At 42.2% G+C, this 19,728-nt stretch overlaps 1 protein-coding gene across 2 annotated transcripts in view; it reads left to right on the forward strand.

Moving 5' to 3' along the window:
- Positions 1 to 1,606: 1,606 nt before the first annotated feature.
- Positions 1,607 to 19,728, forward strand: part of AGPAT4 (1-acylglycerol-3-phosphate O-acyltransferase 4) — an 89,957-nt gene continuing 71,835 nt past the window's right edge. The window contains exons 1-2 of one of the 2 annotated variants that reach the window (XM_067293508.1): positions 1,607 to 1,713; positions 16,810 to 17,040. In XM_067293508.1, coding sequence (XP_067149609.1) covers positions 16,863 to 17,040 — 178 coding nt within the window. In that variant the 5' untranslated portion in view covers positions 1,607 to 1,713; positions 16,810 to 16,862. The remainder of the gene's footprint in view (positions 1,714 to 16,809; positions 17,041 to 19,728) is intronic. The other variant, XM_067293509.1, reaches the window with a different exon arrangement.

Consider the following 19,728-nt stretch of genomic DNA (forward strand, 5'->3'; position numbering starts at 1 on the left):
GACCCTTCTGCTGTTTTCCCAACTTTGTCTACAGGAATCAACACCGGACTGGGCTGGAGGATGGTTACAGACAGGAGGGAGCTGAGCTACCAGCTACACACTCACGCTGCCAGCAGGGCCCCAAGGCTCTCACTAGGCCCCAATTGCCCTGACCAGCCACACCTGGGGCCCTGACCCAACCCCCTGCCCATGGGCCAGGGGCTCCATTTAAGCTCAGGCCTGGGCCTTTAGCTCCTACCTGAGCTGTGGGTGGGTGGGTGTGTTTTCAGCTCTGTCTCTGGCCTTGTTTCCTATCTGGACCTTGGTCCTGCATTGTAGGTAGCTTCTCTCTTATCCTGTCTCCTCGATGGACCTACACTGTAGCCTTGCCTCCAGCTGTCTCTGGCCCTAACTCCTGCTGCTCCTGACTGGACTTCCTGGGCAGACTCCAGACCTGATTCATCACTTTGCCTTGTCTGGGACTGTCCATGGACCCTGTTACCAGCACCCTGCTCTGACTGCTGCATTCAGGTGCTGTGGGACTATGCCCTGGCCAGTGAGGGCACCACCTGTGGTCACCCTCAGCTCCTGGCTTGTCCTCCCTTGTGGGGCAGCCTTGCTGCAGGTGCTCCCTGGCTTTGTGTCCTTCCCAAGCATCGTCTGCATCTCAGTCAGGGCACCTCCCTCTCGCTCCAGATGGTGTGCTCCAGTGACTAGTCTAGAAACTCTTGCTTATGTTTTCTTCCTATCCCAACTAATTGTCATTTATTTAACACATTGAACCACAGGAATGGTACTCAGCTTTTGCTTAAGGCCCCTAGAAATCTACATTAAAGGTAAACAGTGATGTTATGTAGTTAGCATGGACCAGTAATGTAGCAGGGCTCCAGTCCAGCCAGCTCATCCCAGCTTTTCCCCCATCTTCCTCAGCATCCAGCACCTTGCAGCCCTGGTGTGATGGCACAGCCTGCAGCCCCGATAATGCTGTCCTAGGAATAAGTCATCCTAGGCATTATCACCTTTGGGTATTTAATAGACTCAGTTCTTGCTATTTTCCATTCATGAAAGCAGCTTTTCGCTCCACAGTCAAAGCCTGACAGCAAGTGTTTGGGTTTCACAGACGGCGAATATTGTGTATCAGGATACTCAGTGCTTGGAGGCCTGCCATCTGCATTTTTTTTTTTCCTTCTTGTAGCGTCCAGGCTGCTGAGGGTTGCATCCTGCTCTCCTGTTCCTCCTCCGAGCGGCAGACGTGCATCTGAGCGCAGAAGGATGAAGCACCCTTCACCCCCTGACAGGGCGCAAGCCGCCCTCTAGGAGGGCTTCGTGCTCAGGCAGCCAGCTGCCCAGCCTGCTTCGTCATCGGGCTTTAATAAACGCCGGCCCCCGCTAGAGATGCGGCGTGCTCACAGCCCCCGGCCGACCCGTCGCCTTGAGGCGCCGCTCGCTGCCGCCGCCGCCGAGCAGCGGTGCAGGCGGGGCCAGGCGGGGGGCGCGGCGGCGGCGCGGGCCCCCTCCCGCCGCGGCAGGAGGAAGTGACATGGCGGCGGGGAGGGCCGGCAGGCGAGGGGCGCCCTTCTCCGCCAGGAGCCGCCCGGCGGGTGGAGCCTGGCGGCCCCGCCCGTGCCGGCCGCCTCCCGGCGCGTGCAAAGTAGTGGCAGTTGGTGCGGCGCGGCTCGGCTGCCGCCCCGCTGCCCCGGCGCGGCGCACATGCCCCGGCCTGGCGGGCGCCAGGTACGTGCTCTTCCACTCACTTCCAGACAACTTTTCGGGCGAAGGGGTGTCGTCCCCGAGCCGGCTTGGCTCGCGGGTTAAAATAACAACAACAGTAATGATAACAATAAAATCAGGAACCCGAAGTAACGGTCCCCCGCGCGAAACACGGCGCGGCAGCGAGCCGCGCAGGGGTGGGAGCGCGGCCGGGGCGCGGCGCGGGCTTTGCCGCCGGGCTGGGCGTCCCTCCCCGGGCCGGGCGGCGCCCCGCTCCCGGTCCCTTTCCCGGGGCCGGCCCCGCGGCCGCCTCGCCCGAGCTGCGGGCGCCGAGAACGTTCGTGCCCCGCGCGGGCCGCCTTTGTGTGGCGGGCGGGCGCGCGCCGCCCCCCGTCCCCCGCCTCGCCCCGGCGTTCCCATGGAGACGGCGGGGGCCTTGCCCCACGCGCAGTGCCCTCCCGCGTGGGTCTGGGCCGAGCGGGCGGCCGCGGTGCCCCCCTGCCACTTGCGTTTTGGTTTTCCTCGCTCACAATAGAGGAGGCCGGTGGTGGTAGGGGGAGGGGGCGGGCGGGGTTGCCTTGGAAACAGGCGTTTGTGATGGTCTATTTGCAGCCTCTTTCTTCCCCGAATGCGCTTTCTGTATCAAGAGGGCGTAGCGTGCCCAAATAATTGGTTTTCTTTTTTTCACAGGAAACGTGTGAGTGTAGTCACAGGTAGCGTGCTTGTTTTTCCGTGGTACCTACAAGTCCATGAGCTGAGACAACATGAGTGCTGATTAGGAGGAGGAGACAGGGAGGCTGCGTCCCTGGCGATGTGCTCACAAGTTGTAGGAGCTTTGCTTTTCGTCTTTGTGTGTCGCTTCATAAAGACATTTAAGCCACATTAAATGATAGACGTAAATTGACTTAAGGTGTTTTGACTGATATCATTTGGTGCAGAGAAACTCTAGGGTATTGTTTAAGAAATAGTCCTTTATAGAATTTATTTCAACAAGTGACTGTTCACTTTTATAGCTAAAAAGACAACAAAAGGAAGAGTCTGTTACTGGTTGAACGATGTCTTGTAGGGACTTTTGGTCCTGATCTCTCTGTCATGCATTTCTAAGAGCTGTAAGTATTTCAGTACCATGCACATACCTCTAAGAATGGTGTACCCTATGCAGGTACTTATATGGGAGAGTAGCCTTGCAACTGTGTGAAAGCTGAAAATCTGTTGCAAGAGATGGAAGGATGGGAGAAACTCAAAAAAAAAAAAAAATCCCACAAGCTTACCTTTAAAAACAGCAATGCATCCAGCCCAAGAAGTTGTATCAGGTGATCATAGCCTCAACTTGTATTGATTATCACTTCAAAGTGAGTGAGCTGCAAAAATATTTAAAACTTGGTGAAGTAGCAATGTAGGGAAACTGTTGCAGAGCAACCGAGATTCCAATTTGTAGCACGCTAATGTTCTTCACGAGCTTCTTCAGTGAATGCTAAGATTGCTTTCAACACACAGCAAGCCATTTAGAATATGCTAGGACTACCTTTGTATAAAGACTGACTGCCTGAGTTGCTAGATTAGTTGCTGTGCTGTAAACTTTTCACTCTCGTTTACTGTCCAGTAACTTTCTCTAGCTGCTCATATTATCTGACCTAATGATGTATTTTTCATAATACTTTCAACTATACTTTAGAGGAAAATGCATTTTGAATCATTTTGGGAATTTGCATAAATATTATGCATAGCTTTGCTTTTTCCTATTAATGTTCTACCTAACAAGGCCTGAATAAGCTGTACCTAAGGGTGAAACTGTAACAATGTTTTATGGAAGACAGAGGGCTGAGATTCAGGTGGAAGAATACCTCACAAAGCCTGCAATGAACAGAGGAGGTATTCTAAGCAGCTGATGGATAAAGGTTACTCTTAAGCAAAGTTTGGCTGTGTTGTTGCTAAGCACTTAAATAATACATTCTAGCAAGTGTTTCACAAGAAGCTGCAAGTATTGTGTTTAGGAGTGGAGAAACTGCGCAGAGGTTAGTGCTTGCCCTGAGTCGCAGAGCAGAGAATGCTGTGCCCAGACAGCACAGTAACTAACTGCATTTCTTGACACCTGGTTTGGTGGGGAGTTTTTTTTTCTCTCCCAATAAGTCCTGCTCTGTTCAGCCAAAAACCTGAGGCACTAAAACAGTGTTTGTCTTCTCTGTGGAGAGAGACATGCTCCCCTGGAGTGATGGCTGTGCATTGTTTACAGTTTAACAGTCTTAGTGTGTTAAAAAGGAGAGGTGTTTCTCTGCAGGAGACAGGTTCTGTTGCAGGTGATGAATGAAATCCCATAGCTCTATTGTGCCCTGCTGAAAAGAGGTGGTTTATTGTTTTCTGTCATATAACCTGATTTTATTGCTGGAAGATGAAGTCTGAGAAGAATTCTCCTTGAAATCTCTTCAACCCAGTGCGACTATCAGTCATGTTTGTGTTGCGCATGCGTGCCTGTATCCCTTATAGAACTTGCTGTAGTAATTTGGTTTTAAATTCTAGAAAGCCAGGTGTCCGCTGCTTGGTGTGAAAGAACACTTCCCTAACTAATGGTATTACTACTCCTGCCATTAGCATATCTCTTTCCCTGATGAGGGACCAGATGAACAAGAGGGCCACATGACGTTTGTGTCATGCATGTGCTTAGCCAGCAGCAGCTTCTGCAGCAATGGGCCTCCCTCATTAGAAAGAACTTAATATGAGTCAGGACACCTGTCTCCTCAGGTGTTTATTTGATTAGGCTTAGCTGTATCACGTGGGCATAAGGAAACTGTAAGGAAATTGTAAAAATGTGACTGGAGGGCAGTATGGCGTGTGCTTCATCGCATTCAGCACTGGTACTCAGCAGCTGAGTGTGCTTTTTTCCAAAGTGCTTAGATGAGGGGTGGCTTTCCCCAGCAATTCAGTTTCAGGGGCCTGGAGAGGTTTATCTGCTGATCTGTTGTTTGGTGGTCTTCAGCTCATTCACATCGTACTGCATGGTGACTGACGTGATCTTCTCTGACTAATGCTCTTGTGCTTCTCAGAAACTGCTGACTCATTTCTTTTTCTTACTGCTTTTCCCCCTTCCTCCTACAGTGCTTCAGAGCAGAGATGTGGTAGGGTAAAGGTAAGGTCAAGGAAAGAGGATATGGAAATTAATGAGGAGAACTGTGAGTTGTGGCCAGGATGAAGGTTCTGTAGAGACCCCTCTTGAATAATGCAAGAAAAAGACAGCGGCTGTAGTGATTTCCTGAAAAGGAGCATAAACCATGTATTAGAAACTGGGCAGAGCAGTCTAACAAACATAGTGAGCCAAAAGTTGGGAGATGCCTGGGTTATGGTCTTGCTAGTGGTCTGCTGCTCATTCTGAACTTTGTCTCTTTACTTCTACAGCTCTGCTTTCATCCTCAGCCCCTCTGTCTGTCTTATTGTACTCTGCCATGAAGAGCTTAGCACTGAAATCATTTTCTACTGCTTGCACAGTGGGCTGACCTGGCTTGAGGTTCCTGCTGTAGCATAAATAACAGGAACAGGGGAAGGCAATTAACCAGTTCTAGGCTGGAAAAAAAAGAAAATCTTTGTAGTCGTCAGAGGTAGAGGTTACTGAGAGAGGTTTTACTTGCCAGAAGGTTAGGAGCTGCAGGCAGAGACTAGCAAACTGATCTCCCATGCATACATGATTGCTTATTAACATCTGACAAATAGCTGGCATGCTAAATTTGCTTTTAATCTGATCAAGAAAGTTAAATTTCAGTCACACTTCTGCAGCAGGATCCAGATGGATGCAAAGGTCTGCCCGTACAGATTCAGTTGCCAGATTATGCTGGCTTTTGCACCTGACAGAAAAAAGGGGAAGACCTGACTTAAAACCTGTTGTTAAAGACTAGGGAAGAAAATATCAGAGGAAAATTTATGAGCACAAGTTGCACCTGATATTTATTACATTTCAAAGGAGAACTACTGTTTGAGAGTCAACCTATGTCCTGCTTCTCCCCCTTTGTCTACATCATCCCTTTCTTCATACATCATAGTTTGCCTCTTATTACTGTGTTTTTCAGGATTTTGGAAGACACCATTTTGCAGATGATGCTTTGCACTCTAGACCGCCTGAAAGAATTGTGTGTGCAGTGGGCTACATTTGCATTTGAAACATTTACAGAGTTTTTCCCCTTCAAGTCATAGGTGATTTGTCAAGGATTAACAAGGCTTTAGCTAGCTTTAGTTTCTTTTATGGTTCTGAGGATATGTTTATACGGTGATGAAACTTACCAAACTGCACAAACACCATTTTTTTCCTTCATCTAGTATTAAGTGAAAATTACCGAAGAAATACTGGGGTAACATCCATGTGGCCAATTCTGCAGACAGTGGGCAGCAGGGATACCACTGTCTTCTGACAACAAGCAAATGTACCTTAAGTATCTAGGGGATCAAAGTAATAGAAAAAAGCCATTCTTTCCTGTTGCACAACAGTGGTAGGGGCACAGTAGGTCTATAATTAAGCAGAAAGATATCTGGGAAACTGCTATCCTAAAACACAGTGGGCCATCAGTGTGTCACTTTGTCTAGTTTTTACAGGCCTAGACCTCTGAGAGTGTGCGTAATATTGCATTTCATCAGAGGTGGAGACAGAGGAAAGCTTTGTTCTGAATTTAAGCCTTGTAAGACTGTCCCAAATTTTGTTGAAATTAATGGAAAAATGCTCAAAGCCAGGCTCTTAAAAGGTGTTAGGCACCTAAAGATGGACAGAGCTGTTTTAGGAAATCCAGCTAGGTGTTCATGTATCTGATGCTTAATTACTTTAGTGGAAAGTATATAAAAATCCTACTGGCCTCTTACCAGCGTGTTTAGGAACCATAATGTCTTTGCACACCTGCCTTCGAGTAAAGCAAATGCTGTTGGATCAAGCTACCTCTGAATGATTTTGCTGGAAGATTCAGATGGCTTTGACCTAGCACTGGCTTTAGGTCCTGAGAATACAAGTGCATTGATTAGTTATATCACATTTGGCTGTTTTTGAGGAAAAATGTTTTCCAAACAATGAGGGCCATTGAAGCTTGTTGAAAGATTTCTTTTGGTTTCAAAAATTCCCTTTATTGTTGTATTTGACAAAACCAGTGCCAGTGATAAAGGCTTTTATTCTCTGAAGTCCTCGAATCAGTATGTTAGGATGGAGGAGGGGGGAAAGTGTTCTGAATTCATGATGTAGCAAAATGATTCCTAAACACTTGTGTCTTTGAGGCAGAGGTGAGTGAAAACTGGTGGGGAATATAATGACAGCTGATTTGGGGTAAATCAGTTACCACTGTTTATTTGGATTCTTACCTGGCATCTGAATGTCTGATTGTTTTGTGTGGGGGTGCAGCTGAGCCCTTCGCTGAAGCGAGGATCTTATTTTTTTTGTGACTGTGCCAGCCAAATCGCAGCTGTAAGACATACGCTTTTCTAAGTGTTGGGTGTCACCTCTCTAAGGCAGAAGTTGTTTTTATTTTTTATTTTTTTTGAATAATAAATCTGGAAGCTTTCCTACAGCATTCATCTTTCAGTTTAATATTTATTCATTACATTTTTTTTATGCCTCTTTCACTAGAAAATAACTTATTTCCTGTATATCCCTGTCTTGGTGTGATCTACATCTTGGGTGTGCATTGTCATTTTAACTTATTTGTATGTAATTTGCACAGAGGATAAGTTCATGTAATTCATCCTCTTCAAGATCATATGCTAGAATACAGTCAAATTAATTTAATACTTGGAGGTAAAAAAAAACCTCATTCAAATAATCTTTTTTTGTTCAACATTGGTGAGTATTTGTAAAGCATACTAATGAACTCTATTTCATAATAATTAAAAATATGAAAATGGCCTAGCGGAAGAAGATGGCCCTTCAAACCTACTGTCTTAAAAGATGGAAAAAATTAACAATTCATTTGGACTTGTAATCAGGTGAATGGCACACTTCATTTCAGCACTGCTAGTAATGCCTTGTGCTTTGTACTGGAAGCTCTCCGATTCCCTCACAGAAGAGGTCGGTGCCATTCCCTCGTTTCCCTGTGATTGGGAAGCGTGAAGGCAGCGGCTTGTCCCATGCACCCAATGCATCTGTGGCAGAACTGTCAGCAGAGCTCCAGTCTGCTGAGGCTGAGAACACTGTTGTGTCCAGCAGGCCATACAGGTGCGCTCAGAGAGACACTATGTTAAAAGTATCTCTACTGTTTTGGGGACAGTAGATGACTTTCTACAAACACATAATCTGATGATGGAAGTCCCGCTTGTAAACAAATGGTACTGGTGCCATAATGTTTTTCTCTGATCAGTGATTTACACCCTATCTCTGTCATTCTCTGGATCCTTTTTTAAAATTGCGTTTGCCACCGCAAATCCTACCTTGTTCGTTAACTGTACATTCTGGTCTTTCTTAAATGAACAAAGCTGCAAAGGTTAGGAATTAGACTCCTGGCAAAAGGCTCAAAGAGGCTGCCCAAAATTACTAAAACATAAATCTCAATTCGGGAAAAGTATGAAAAGGTCATTTTATGGGAGCATACTGATGAACAAGACTTTAAGCAAACAGCTCAAGGAAAGTAGTGTCCTCTTCCCAGTGCTGATGACTTCATCTTTTGAGTGTCATCAGTGAAGCATTTTGCAATGGCTTTTAATTCCCTCCTGAATAGGAATAATGAAAGAGATGTATGTTTGTGTGCACGCAGACACACAACTGTCATTTTGGTACTAAAGCTTTATATTACAGTACAGACCCATCCAAATTACTGAATACTCTATTTTTATTTCTTGAGGAGTGCGGAAAGGAAGGGAAAGTGGAGTTCATTAGATCTGCGCATACAGACTGGTTTGACCTACCTCATGCACTTAGACTTGCTACACCGTGTGCTGCTGCTTTGGATCACGGGCTGGCAGGATGCGTCCTTTCCCTCTCTGTTCCATGTACCTGGCCTCCCAGAAGCTGTTGCAAGGGAAGCTTGAGCATGGGCGAGCAAGCAAATAAAGGAGCCTGAAAAGTACTGTTTTGTGTTGAAAGCTGTAGCCTAGGGAATTGGCAAGTCTTGGGTCTGGAGTTGGCTCTGCCATCGATTTGCCACGTGACTGTAGCGAGTTACGTAACAGCTTTTTTAGGAGTTCCTGGGGTGTAGGGGTGGGCATAGCAAGGCAGATCTTGTGAGGCTCACTTCTCTAATGTCTTGTAAGTGGCTGGAACTTTTCAGATGAAAGGGGATGAATAAATCCAGGAAGAATCATCAAAAATCCATACTGTTTTCTAATGCTATCCATAAAGGGTTTGATCTTGCATATATGAGTGGAGTCGCTCATGCTGCTAATTCTGTTTAGTGGATGTGGAACTCCCTCCCTGGATAAAACTGCTTGCATGTGTTAGTGGTGTAGAGAGCTGTCTGTTGCTGACCTGGAGTTAGAAGGTGCTAACTTTGTAGTTTATAACTAATTCATTGTGGATAACAATTGAAATATTAAATATTTAAAGCTTCAGACTAATCATGTGGCCCATGTTTCCTTGGTGCTTCACACCTAAAGCTGGTTTGGATGCAGGGAAAGTATTTTGCCCTTTGATAGCATAAGCAGTTCCTGAACCTTATGCTGACCCTTTGTGTTGTTGTGAATTTCATTTAAAATTCTCTAAAACAAGGTGAGAGCAATGAGTGTTTGGCAAGCAGAACCATGAGTCTTGATAGGAGAAGCCTCCTTTTCAAATCTTACTGCTCACACAGAGAATGTTTGGACTCAGAGCACAGTTTAAAAACAAACAAACAAATACCCTGCAAAAAACAAACCAACCAACCCCAAAGAACAGGATTCCCCCCCCCCCTTTTTTTTTAATGCCAGCTCCTGTATGGCCCTTCCTTTGCCCCTCGGCTCCCCTCCCCTTCTTCTGGCTGTTCTGCAAGAAACATTTTCATAATAAGCACTGGAGAACTCGGTAGCTACTCCTGTGTTAGATCTACTTCTGAAATGTCTAATGCAGAGGTGTTCAACTGTAGTGATGTGAACCATTAATGCTGTGTAAATACCATGATGCAGGTAGCAGCATCCTGCCTGCTGCCTCCTTAATTTTTAATTTGTTAGTCTCCTGTGCACAGTTGTGGATCTCACCAGTGAGATATTTCTCACAGGCCAGGCATTGAGGACCAATGGCATAACGAAACAGACTCTGATCTCTGTACCTCTAATGTACAATTGCCTTAAACAATACCATGAGTGTCCTGAAAAAAGCTTCATCTATCATAAACACAAGAACACCTATATCATGTATTTGAGAAGTTTTAGTCAGTTGCACATATGCAGAGACTGTTATATTAAATATAAATATTAAATTGGCTATGAGACATGATATAGATGTCTCTGTTTGTTTTGGACTATGTTGTTTGTTGTTTACCCTGTTACTTCTGAAGAACTATTCAGATCACCTTTATCTTTGTGGTGATCTAGCCCACATCCTGCTTAAATTCTCAGTATATATTTTTGTAAGTTTGCTGTTGAATCTTGCTCCCCCACCGAATCCCTAATTTTTGGCTTGTGTTTGTTACGTTGCCCTTTTTGGTGACACAAGTAACATTGATGGACTCAGAGAAAGTAAAAAAAAGGAGGCATGCTGTGATTCCCAGAACAGGGACTGAACTTGGATAGAATCCTTCAGGTCTTAAATATCTTAATGCAGCTCTTTCTTTTGTTTTCCCAAGCAAATTGGAGTTAATTGTGCTTTGGAAAATATATTTATTTTAATATATTAAAAGGCAGAAACTTAGGCAGGAAACAGCTGAAGAGCAATGCTTGGCTTGCTGGAAAGAAGCAACTTGCCTTCCATTGTCATCTTTGTGAACTTCATGTTCTGTACCTCACATATCCACTGTATTTCACCCAGTCGCATCTTCTGAGGATTTCTGCAGGAGCTTGGAAAAGAAGTGCTCAACTTGAAGGCATTTATCCTCATCAAATAAATGCTTCCCTCAGCATCAAGCTCTGCTGGCCCCACAGTCCCCAAACGCTGCACCTTCAAGAGTTCTGTGTTGCTTGTGTTTAAACCCAGCTCCCTAAAGTTTCCTTGTTCAGCTCCTTCCTTCCCCCTTAATATTCCATGCTTCTGGAAGAAGGAGCTAGATTGAACCAATCCTCTTTCAGAACTTGGGCAGCAGCTCTCAGTCTTTTCCTCTCCTCCCCTGGACTGCCATCATTCCCCTTGCTTTGCTGAATAAATGCTTTCCTTTCTACATGGTAAGAGGATGAATGCTAAGAGTGTCAGGGCAAACATCAGCTATGCTGTATGTTTTACCAGCAGATAGTATGCATGCATGGACAGAGAACTAACATCCTAGCAGAAATGAAGAGCAGAAATGAAGAGCTTGCATAGCTGTCTTGCTCTAACATTAAGTCATAACAGGAAGAAAAGATAAGGGAGAGTAGGAGGGAATGTTATTTTACTCTAACCATTTCAAAAACTTTTCTTTTTCTTCCCTTTGTTCTCTGTTATGCTAATTATCTCTGACTAATACAAAATAAATGAAAGATCCAGTTTTATAGGAACTCTGTAAATTGGAAATCCTAAAATGTGCTGGTAGATGACGTTTGTTCTTCTGTCTTTGAAACAGCCAAACTGACTAATCTCTCCTTTGTAGTTCAGTGTGTTACAAAATATGCAGTTCAGGAATGCATGACTTCTCAGGATAACCCAAAAATATTCCTAAATTCCCTTAACTTTGGGGAAAAGACTTAAGATATGCTCAAATGTTCCCCTGATTTCAGACTTCTCTGAGGAGGCAATGCCTCCTTGCATTTGGTACGTGCCTTTGCGGGGAAGTGATTCAAACCCTAATTAAGTGCAAGGCAAAAGGACAATTAGTTCTTCAGACTTTTTTTTTTTTTTATTGTGGCATCTACAGATATATTCTCCTTGAAGGGTTATATGTGCATGCACACAGCCTAACTTGTGCTTTGACACCCACCAACAGGAAGAACAGAACGCAAGGACTTCCTGTGAATTGCCTTGCATCTATATCCTATATATAGAAACATTGTTAAAATGAACTCCCTGATATAAAATGTAATACAGTTTTCTTTGTTGTTCTGGTGGCAACCAAAATTCTTTCACAGGCAATACTGAAACTGCTGTAGTCTAGCCTAAGCGTGTTATCATTGTCTTGGTCTCCGTAACTCATCCATCCAAGAAGCTGGTTTGGACAATAAAATACAAGAATGGGCATCATCATCATATGCTTGGCCATTGTTAACTTTCAGCAAAATATGTAAACATTAGCACTTTAATAAACAGTAAGCATGAGTAAAAAACCTTTGCGTAAACTTGGAATACATGCTTTGCTGAAAATAACCTGTTATAATGCTGTCTTGCCTCTAGTTGCAAGCATGGACAGTATTAGCTTAGCCCAGATGCTGTCAGATACCATGCTCCTTTCGGCATTCCAAGGACTCTATTTACCACATGAACTTTGGACAAGGTGGGTAATAGTTCTGTGCCTAATTCTTATGCTTTCCATAAAAGTCTTGTTTAGGAGATCCCTAGTTATAGTCTCAAATCTTATATGGACTTTAAAGTACTAAATACTGTTATTAATTGGCAACAGCCTCTGCCCAAAGAGAGTTGTTTGCCCCTGCATAACACTGGTGTCATGTTGCCTTTTCTGTGTCCTTTTGGTCAGTTCTAAGCAGAAAGGAAAGCTTTGACGTAATTTAAGTAGAAAAGATAGCGGGTCTTGCTGAAGAGTAAAACTTGGGCAAGAAAGAGGATGAAGTGAATAGTCAGGTAGTCTGCTTTTACACCTGATCCTGTGACCTCTTAGTCACGTGAATAGGTGCTTGTTGAGTTGTTCCCCAGACAGACAGTTGAGGTTCAGGCCTTTTGTTTTATATCCCAAGGAAAACAATTATCAAAGAAAGTTCCTGTCTGCTTTTGATGCTCTGGCCATTTTTCCCTAATTCATTTTAAGGGGTGTTTGATAGAAGAGAGTTTCTTGGCTGCTCTCCAATCTTAATAGCTTCTGAGAAAATGCATTGATTGCTCCGTTTGTTTTCAAAAGGTTGCTGTAATTTTCAGTCATTATCTGTAAGGAAATCAGTGTAATTTATTAAACCAGCATCATGGATTAAGAATTAAAGACCTGATCCTTTCATCACTTAAACCAATGTTATGTTGATATTACCCATGAGGAACTTTAGTAGGACAAACAGCAAGTGGGAAAAGTTCCTATAAACTCTTAAAAAGCATGCTTTTATACTGTATTCATTAGCTCAAAAATGGTTCTTGAAAATAAATTTCTACTTTCTTGTAGTCTGTGCCAAGAGTAAGCTGCATTTCTTGGAGTTTGGGTAGCGGAAACAGTCCAATTGCTATCATATTAAAAAAAAAAAAATCTTTTAAGAATAAGAAACCACACACCTAACTAGCACACTGTATACAGTGTTTGGGTTGCAAATTTTGCAGGGAAAATAGCTTGCATTTAATCAGAAGAGAAAGTTAATCTCTCTAGCCTCTCTACTTTTCAGAGAAGCAAAATATAAGCAGTTGTCCTTGTTCCTGTAAGCAATATCTCATTCCTTTTACAAGGAAGTTATGTCACTAATTAGATGCATTTCAGTGGTACTGCTTAACTAGATTTAGTTTGCCTTTGAAATATGTCATAGAAGCTTTACAGAATTGAAAACCTCATGAGTGAGGTATGAAAGCAAGGAAGAAATTGCTTTCAAACATTCCACTGTGGCTTCATCAAATTGTAAATTCAGTAATAATTGCATTATGCTTTGTCAGGGTTATCTCATCAATGCTTATGTTAATCCTCTGAAGTTTTGTTTTAGAGATCCAGTGTGTAATAAATGCTGCACATAAACATAATATTTTAACTTATAACTACTATTACAGTGGAAAAAATGAATTGGTGGACTAACATTCTGCTTAGTTCTTCCTCCTCTCAAAATCTTTTGATCAACTGCTTACTACAGTAGGTTTTTGTTAATCATGTCCAGTAGTGAATTTTCAGATCTCCATTTTAAGTAGACTACTTTCATTTTATTTCATGGGTGTTTTTTGATCCAGTCCCTTACTGATCTCTGGGAATTACATTAGATTAGAGTGATTCCATGACATGGAATTAAACAAGATAGCTAGCACAAGAAGCTTTTAATCAGTTTTAACCAAGGACGGTAGGAGAAGCCTAATCATTGGGGTTTCAGGCATGGTACAGTCTTTTCCATCCACTTACACACCTCTGGTCGCTTCCAGTCTGTTGTCTATCTCTTAAATAGGTGATCTAATTGCTGCTACTTGGTGAAGTAAAAGAGTCTGAATTAGGGAGGTGAAATCCTGTATCTTTTACTGTAAACTTACCTGAAACTTGTTTTTGCCTTTTTATATTTTTAAAGTGTTTGGTTTTGTCTTGAGAGTGTGAGACAGAGGGCTGTGGCATGAATCATTACAATGATTCCTACTAGACACCATGTCTCATTCTACTTAGCTTTCAATAAAAGCAAAGCCTTTGGGCAAAGTCCATGCTAGTAAATTGTGTGCCGCTTTCAGAAATGTATCTTTAATAGAATGGTTGGTTAAAGCTGGAAGAGCTTTGTACAAGTATAATGACAGTAGTTACTACAGTGAACACAGGCCTGTTGTGCGATTCCGTGCTACAGACTGGTGTCTGCTTTGGTACTGAATAGTACAGCAAGATACAGAGAACAAAGTCTGATACACAAAGGGCACATTTTATCTGCTGATAATGGGCTTGGGATTGCCATAAACACTTTATATAAATCATCCAGCAATACAGACTCTCTTTCTTAATTTTTTTCTTCTTCTTCCTTGTGGCCGAATACCTGGCTGAATAACTTCCTGTCACTTTGCAGCAATTCTTGCACGTGCTCTTTGCTGTGGCAAGCGTAGTCAGCAAGGGCAGTAAAACAGATGTTTGGGGACACTGACCTAGGTTCAGTGCCTGTTATAATGAGATCTCATGTCAAGTAAAAGAATAGGCATAAAGACTTTCTTCATCAGTTAATTCCTTGGGATGCTGACAGCTGCCGTTTTGTTACTTCCTTATGATTGGAACTTCAAAAAATCTAAGGGCTTTCTCTGTGGGCAAATTCTCCTACTGCTCGACAGGAGAAATAGTCTAGGAATGGAATAGTGTAGCACCACCTCCTGTTTACCAAATTCAAAATGTTTTGGTTTTGTTTGCTGAGAGATCTTGCATTAATGTTTTCTCTTAACAATCCAACTAGCGGTGGTGGGTATGGAAGGGAGTTCAGTATTGTATTTGATAGGCAGTGTCCTCTGCACTGTCAGCTGCTAAGATTGGATCAGTCCTTTCCAAAATTGTGCCAGCCTTTCTTAAGTAAAATTCTCACGGAAGTCTCTGAGCAGTTGTTCTGGAAAACTGCTGGGTCATGAGTCAGTGCTGCTATCAGTGTTTGCTTTCTGGGCTTATGGGGTATAACTGACAGAATTACGTGGAACGACTGAACAAATTTTGTGCACTGTGCTTAGTCAAGCTTTTATTCTCAAGCCAAAATCAACTGGTGTTTGGATGTAACTAGGGAACAAGCCACGAAAGCTAGATTTAAGGGGCTGCTGCTACCTCTTGGTTTGGGAGCAGAATTGGGGCAGCCCATAGAGGAAAGCGCAACCTCTGACATAATGCTCTGAAGCTTGTGTTTACTTTATATAGAGAAGAGTGAAGTGAACGTACAGAGGACCATGTTTTTACAATCGTTTGAGAATGAAATAACTTGATATTCTCTTTTGCAATGTGGCAGAAAATGTCTGAACTTCTCTTGCTCTGGAGTCTTTTAGATTGTGCATATCCTCAAACTTTAAGCGTGTTGAGGAATACTATTTAAACACAATAGAGCTATTCATGTGCCTCAAATTAGTTACTTCTCCATTTGCTAGAGTGGATATGTGGTTATGTCCTTAGCTAAAGAGCCTTTCTTGAGTGGAGGTGGGATATACTGAGGAAAAGTGAATCCCCAAACATAGCTGAATGAGGTTTTTTGTTTTGTTTTGCTTGTTTCTTAGTTTAAAACCCTGAATGTGTTAATGAACTTGCTTTGGTCTTCACTGAAGCCCGTGGGTCAAACCAGTATAGTGGTTTTTGTTTTTTTTTTTCAGTATGAAGTGAAGGAAGAAAATTGTTTTGTTCTTGTCCCTGCTATTCCTATGCAACTGTAACTGATCTTTCCAGCTTGCTACTCTATCCTAAAAAAGATTGAACAGAAATCTGACAATATCAATCTTTAGGCAAACGTAACTTAAAAAAATAAAGAAATCAGCAAACGGTGTCTTGGCCTTTTGTATGTATAAACAAGCAAAACAAATCTTTTGGTAAAGGTGTCTGAAAATAAATAAATTGGTCTTGATTGGAGCAAAAATTGGAAATAGCTTTTTCAGGGTGTTGCCCAACACAGCTTTGTGAAGTTGTCCAGAATCTCAAACAAGAAGTTGTATACAGTGGTGTGGAAGGTACTCTGTGGCCCCCAGTGTATGGGCGTTTTATGAAATCTTGAATGGGAAATATGGTTTAGCTCTAACATGTTTAGGTAGCATTGAGGAGAGAGAATTGGGCTATAATAGAAGAGTGTTCCTAAATGGGTGTGGTACTTGTTCCTAAAGTTTCACAGATTCTTTGCATAAGGCATCATTAATGCTTTCAGAAGAATGCTTAGTGAACCTGTATACTTGTAAGACTATGAACCTTAGAGCTGCTCTTGAAGATAGCAGAGGCCACAGTGTATGTCTTATGGAGTACAGGCCATTCAACTCAAAATATAAGTGGATTGTTTTGCTTGTATTTTATCAATAAAGACCTGATAGAGGAGTACTGTAATCCATGGAATGGAGTAAAATGCGCACGTGTTTGCTGAATTAGAATTGAAAAGTGAAAACTTGTTTTCAAAGCCAAATGTAAATTAGTTTGGAAATATGGCATTCTCTTTCCATGCTTACTCTTGCAGGTATTGGAGTCAAACCTTTTCCTTGAAGAGTTAAGTTTCGTTCAGATATTTAAGTGGAAAGCAGCCAGTCTGTGTTAACAATCTGTTTTTTTTTTTTTTTTAAATGCATTATGTAACAGCTGATACTATTTGGTTTTGCAGGTTGTCTTCTGAATTTTGGGTCTGAAGGTACCCTCTTGCTTTCTCAGCAAATCATGGACATCGTTGGCTTTCTGAAGTCTCAATTCATTTGCCACCTTCTGATCTGCTACATATTTATAGTGTCAGGACTGATCATTAACTTCCTTCAACTCTTTACACTTATACTTTGGCCAATCAACAAACAACTGTTCAGGAGGATCAACTGCAGGCTGGCTTACTGCATTTCAAGCCGTAAGATTTCTTTTCTTTCTTTCTTTTTTTTTTTTTTTTTAAGCTATTTTCATGTTTAGTGTGGAAGGAGTTGTCAGAAAAGTTCTGAAACAGATTTGAAATTAATTTATATAAAGATCATTGCTACTTCCTACAGCACTTGCATTTGTGCGAAGAGGTGTATGCGTTGTTGAAATGTGCTGTTCTGCTGAAATTTTTTGCTCTTTCATATTGGGGTACTTGCTTGATGCGGGATGATGAAAAAAGGCTGCCTCTCTTTTGGCTGTCCATCACGTTACATTACGCCAAATGAGCAATACTGACCAAAGAATTGCTAAACTTGCTGAGATGCAGTGTCCATAAGCTTGTAATGTTAAAAAGTCACTTGGAATAATTTTGCTAATGTTTTTATCATGCATGATTTTGGTTTTGATCTTGGTAAGTGTTCCACATCTGAATACCGGTTGGGACTAGAAAATAACAGTAGTAAAAACAGAAAAAAACTTTGATTCAGTATGGTACGTTCTCAAGCCAGTTGTAAACTATTGTTTCTTTGAGTAGGCATTTCAGACCTTAAACTGCATCTTTATGAATGCAGTATAAGCACATAGTGGATGCGTCTGTAATATAGAGTACAGCATGTAGCCTGTAAACACTGCAAGAAGGAGCTTCAATTATTCTGATTTTCTGGGGGACAGGGGAGTGTAAGATTGGGACATTACCTGTAGAAAGACCAGATCTTTATGGGAGACATGGCAATTCATTGATACTTGACTACACAAATAATTCTAGTGGAATGAATGGGGCCTAAATTCATTCATTTCTTCTCAGTTAGTAGAAGGTTGGTAGATTCTGTACCTGTCAGCAATAGATTATCAAAGCATATGTAATTTCCTTGATAATATTAGTCTGCTTATATTTTCCAAACTGCTCTGACTGCAGTTTCATCACTGATTTATTCTAGTGCAACTTCTGACTTCCACATAATTGCTCTCAACTAGCAGCAGAGCAGTATTTCCCCAGAAGCTTTGAAAAAATAATGTACCTGCGTTTAGCAGCTGGGTGCGTGCTGTTATGTGTCAGTGTTCCAGACACACTTGGCCTTTCTGAAACTCAAAAGTAGTTTCTAAAAAGGAACTTGTTGCAAAGTGCTTGCCTTTTGAGGCCCACGAAAGTTGCTAGTTAAAGATTATTCATGTCGCTGTCAATGTTGAGAGGTATGAATAATTCTATGCTGAGGAAAACAGCCCTCCAACAAAATAAATGCAGCAAAATGATTTCCGTCAGGTTTTCTGTCTGCTAATAGGAACCTGAAAAGGGGAAGAAAGCACTGATAACATTGTTAATGAACTTCTGAGGAGAAGTTGAGAGAAAAATCTGCCATATCTCCTGAATTTAAGGCTGTTGGGGATAATTTCTCTCTCATCAATGGCTCTGATTTGTAACTGTTCAAAGACTCTTGTTAACTGTGCTTTGACTCAAAGTTCAAAGCTGTCTCAGCTTGTATGGGACCAAATAAATGGGGGGTGATGGTTTTATTATTGCTCTATTAAAAGGAATGCTCAAAACTTTGATTTGTACTGTTTGTGTATATGTCCCTGAAGTAATGAGTTTGCAAGTAGTATTCCTTCGTATGCATGAACAGTGGCATAAATATGGCCAGGTCTTTATCTTTTGCCTGGTAGCATGGTATATATATAAAGCCACTTTATATAGGGAAATGCTTAGTGCATACGGGAATTTTCTGTGAGGATAGAGGAACACCTGTGTATAGGTAAACTATTATTTATTTTTGTTTTAATGCAGTGCTCTCTGCTGCATTCTTGCTTTTGGCTATTTAGTGCAGAGACATCAACCACTTTAGAGTTTCTAGATTGAATGTTTTAAGCTGCCCTCAAGCTAGTCTTGTCTATGCCAGGGGCTGGCCAGTGCAGTCCCCAGAGTAAGAGTGGGTAATACTGCATGCTTGCCCTTGGCTGGGCAGATAACTGTTTATTCAGGGTTGTTGATCTAGTCTTCAATGTTGACTCCACTGGAAAAGGTCATGTTGTGCGATTTTTTGCCCAATCATGCTCAGAACAAACTAGCTCTAGGTTAAAAACAGTTTTTTAGATTTACAGCAAAGATCTGCAAGCTAGCATTTGGTATGAGTCACCCTTATATGCTTGATATTTGAAAAGGGAAAAATGGTATTTAATTAAAAAAGGTATTTGGAAGAACTACAGTAGACCAATTAGTCAAAACTGATGTGTTTTTATAAAGTGTACATGTAAGATGATTCCTTTCTGGGGCATCAGTTTTCTGACTAATAAATAACTTAAGCTGGATCTGTATGTAAGTCTATTGAAAGTCACAGAAGCTCTTTCTACAGCTTGAGACCATGAAGCTTAGCCTTGGAGAATATGAAGAGGCGTGTGCTTTGAAATGGTCATAAGCATGATGTTGCTTTGAGCGGCTGTCACAGTGTGAATCACCGGAGCAGCCAGATAGTGAAATAAAGCAGGCATGGTTTAGCCTAAGAGCAGAACGAAAACAGCAGCTGCCGTTAGATCTTGCAAGTTTCACTTTCAGTTTCATTTTGATGTTAAAGGTGGAGATAAGTGATTTCACAAAATCAGGGCAGAGCATTTCATCTCTGACACTATGCTGCTTTGGGAAAGGTTTTTGAATTTCCATTAGTAGTGGTTTCTTCTGCCTTTTCTTTCCATC

This window comes from Apteryx mantelli, chromosome 3, assembly GCF_036417845.1.
Source record: "Apteryx mantelli isolate bAptMan1 chromosome 3, bAptMan1.hap1, whole genome shotgun sequence".
Classification (NCBI taxonomy): domain Eukaryota; kingdom Metazoa; phylum Chordata; class Aves; order Apterygiformes; family Apterygidae; genus Apteryx; species Apteryx mantelli.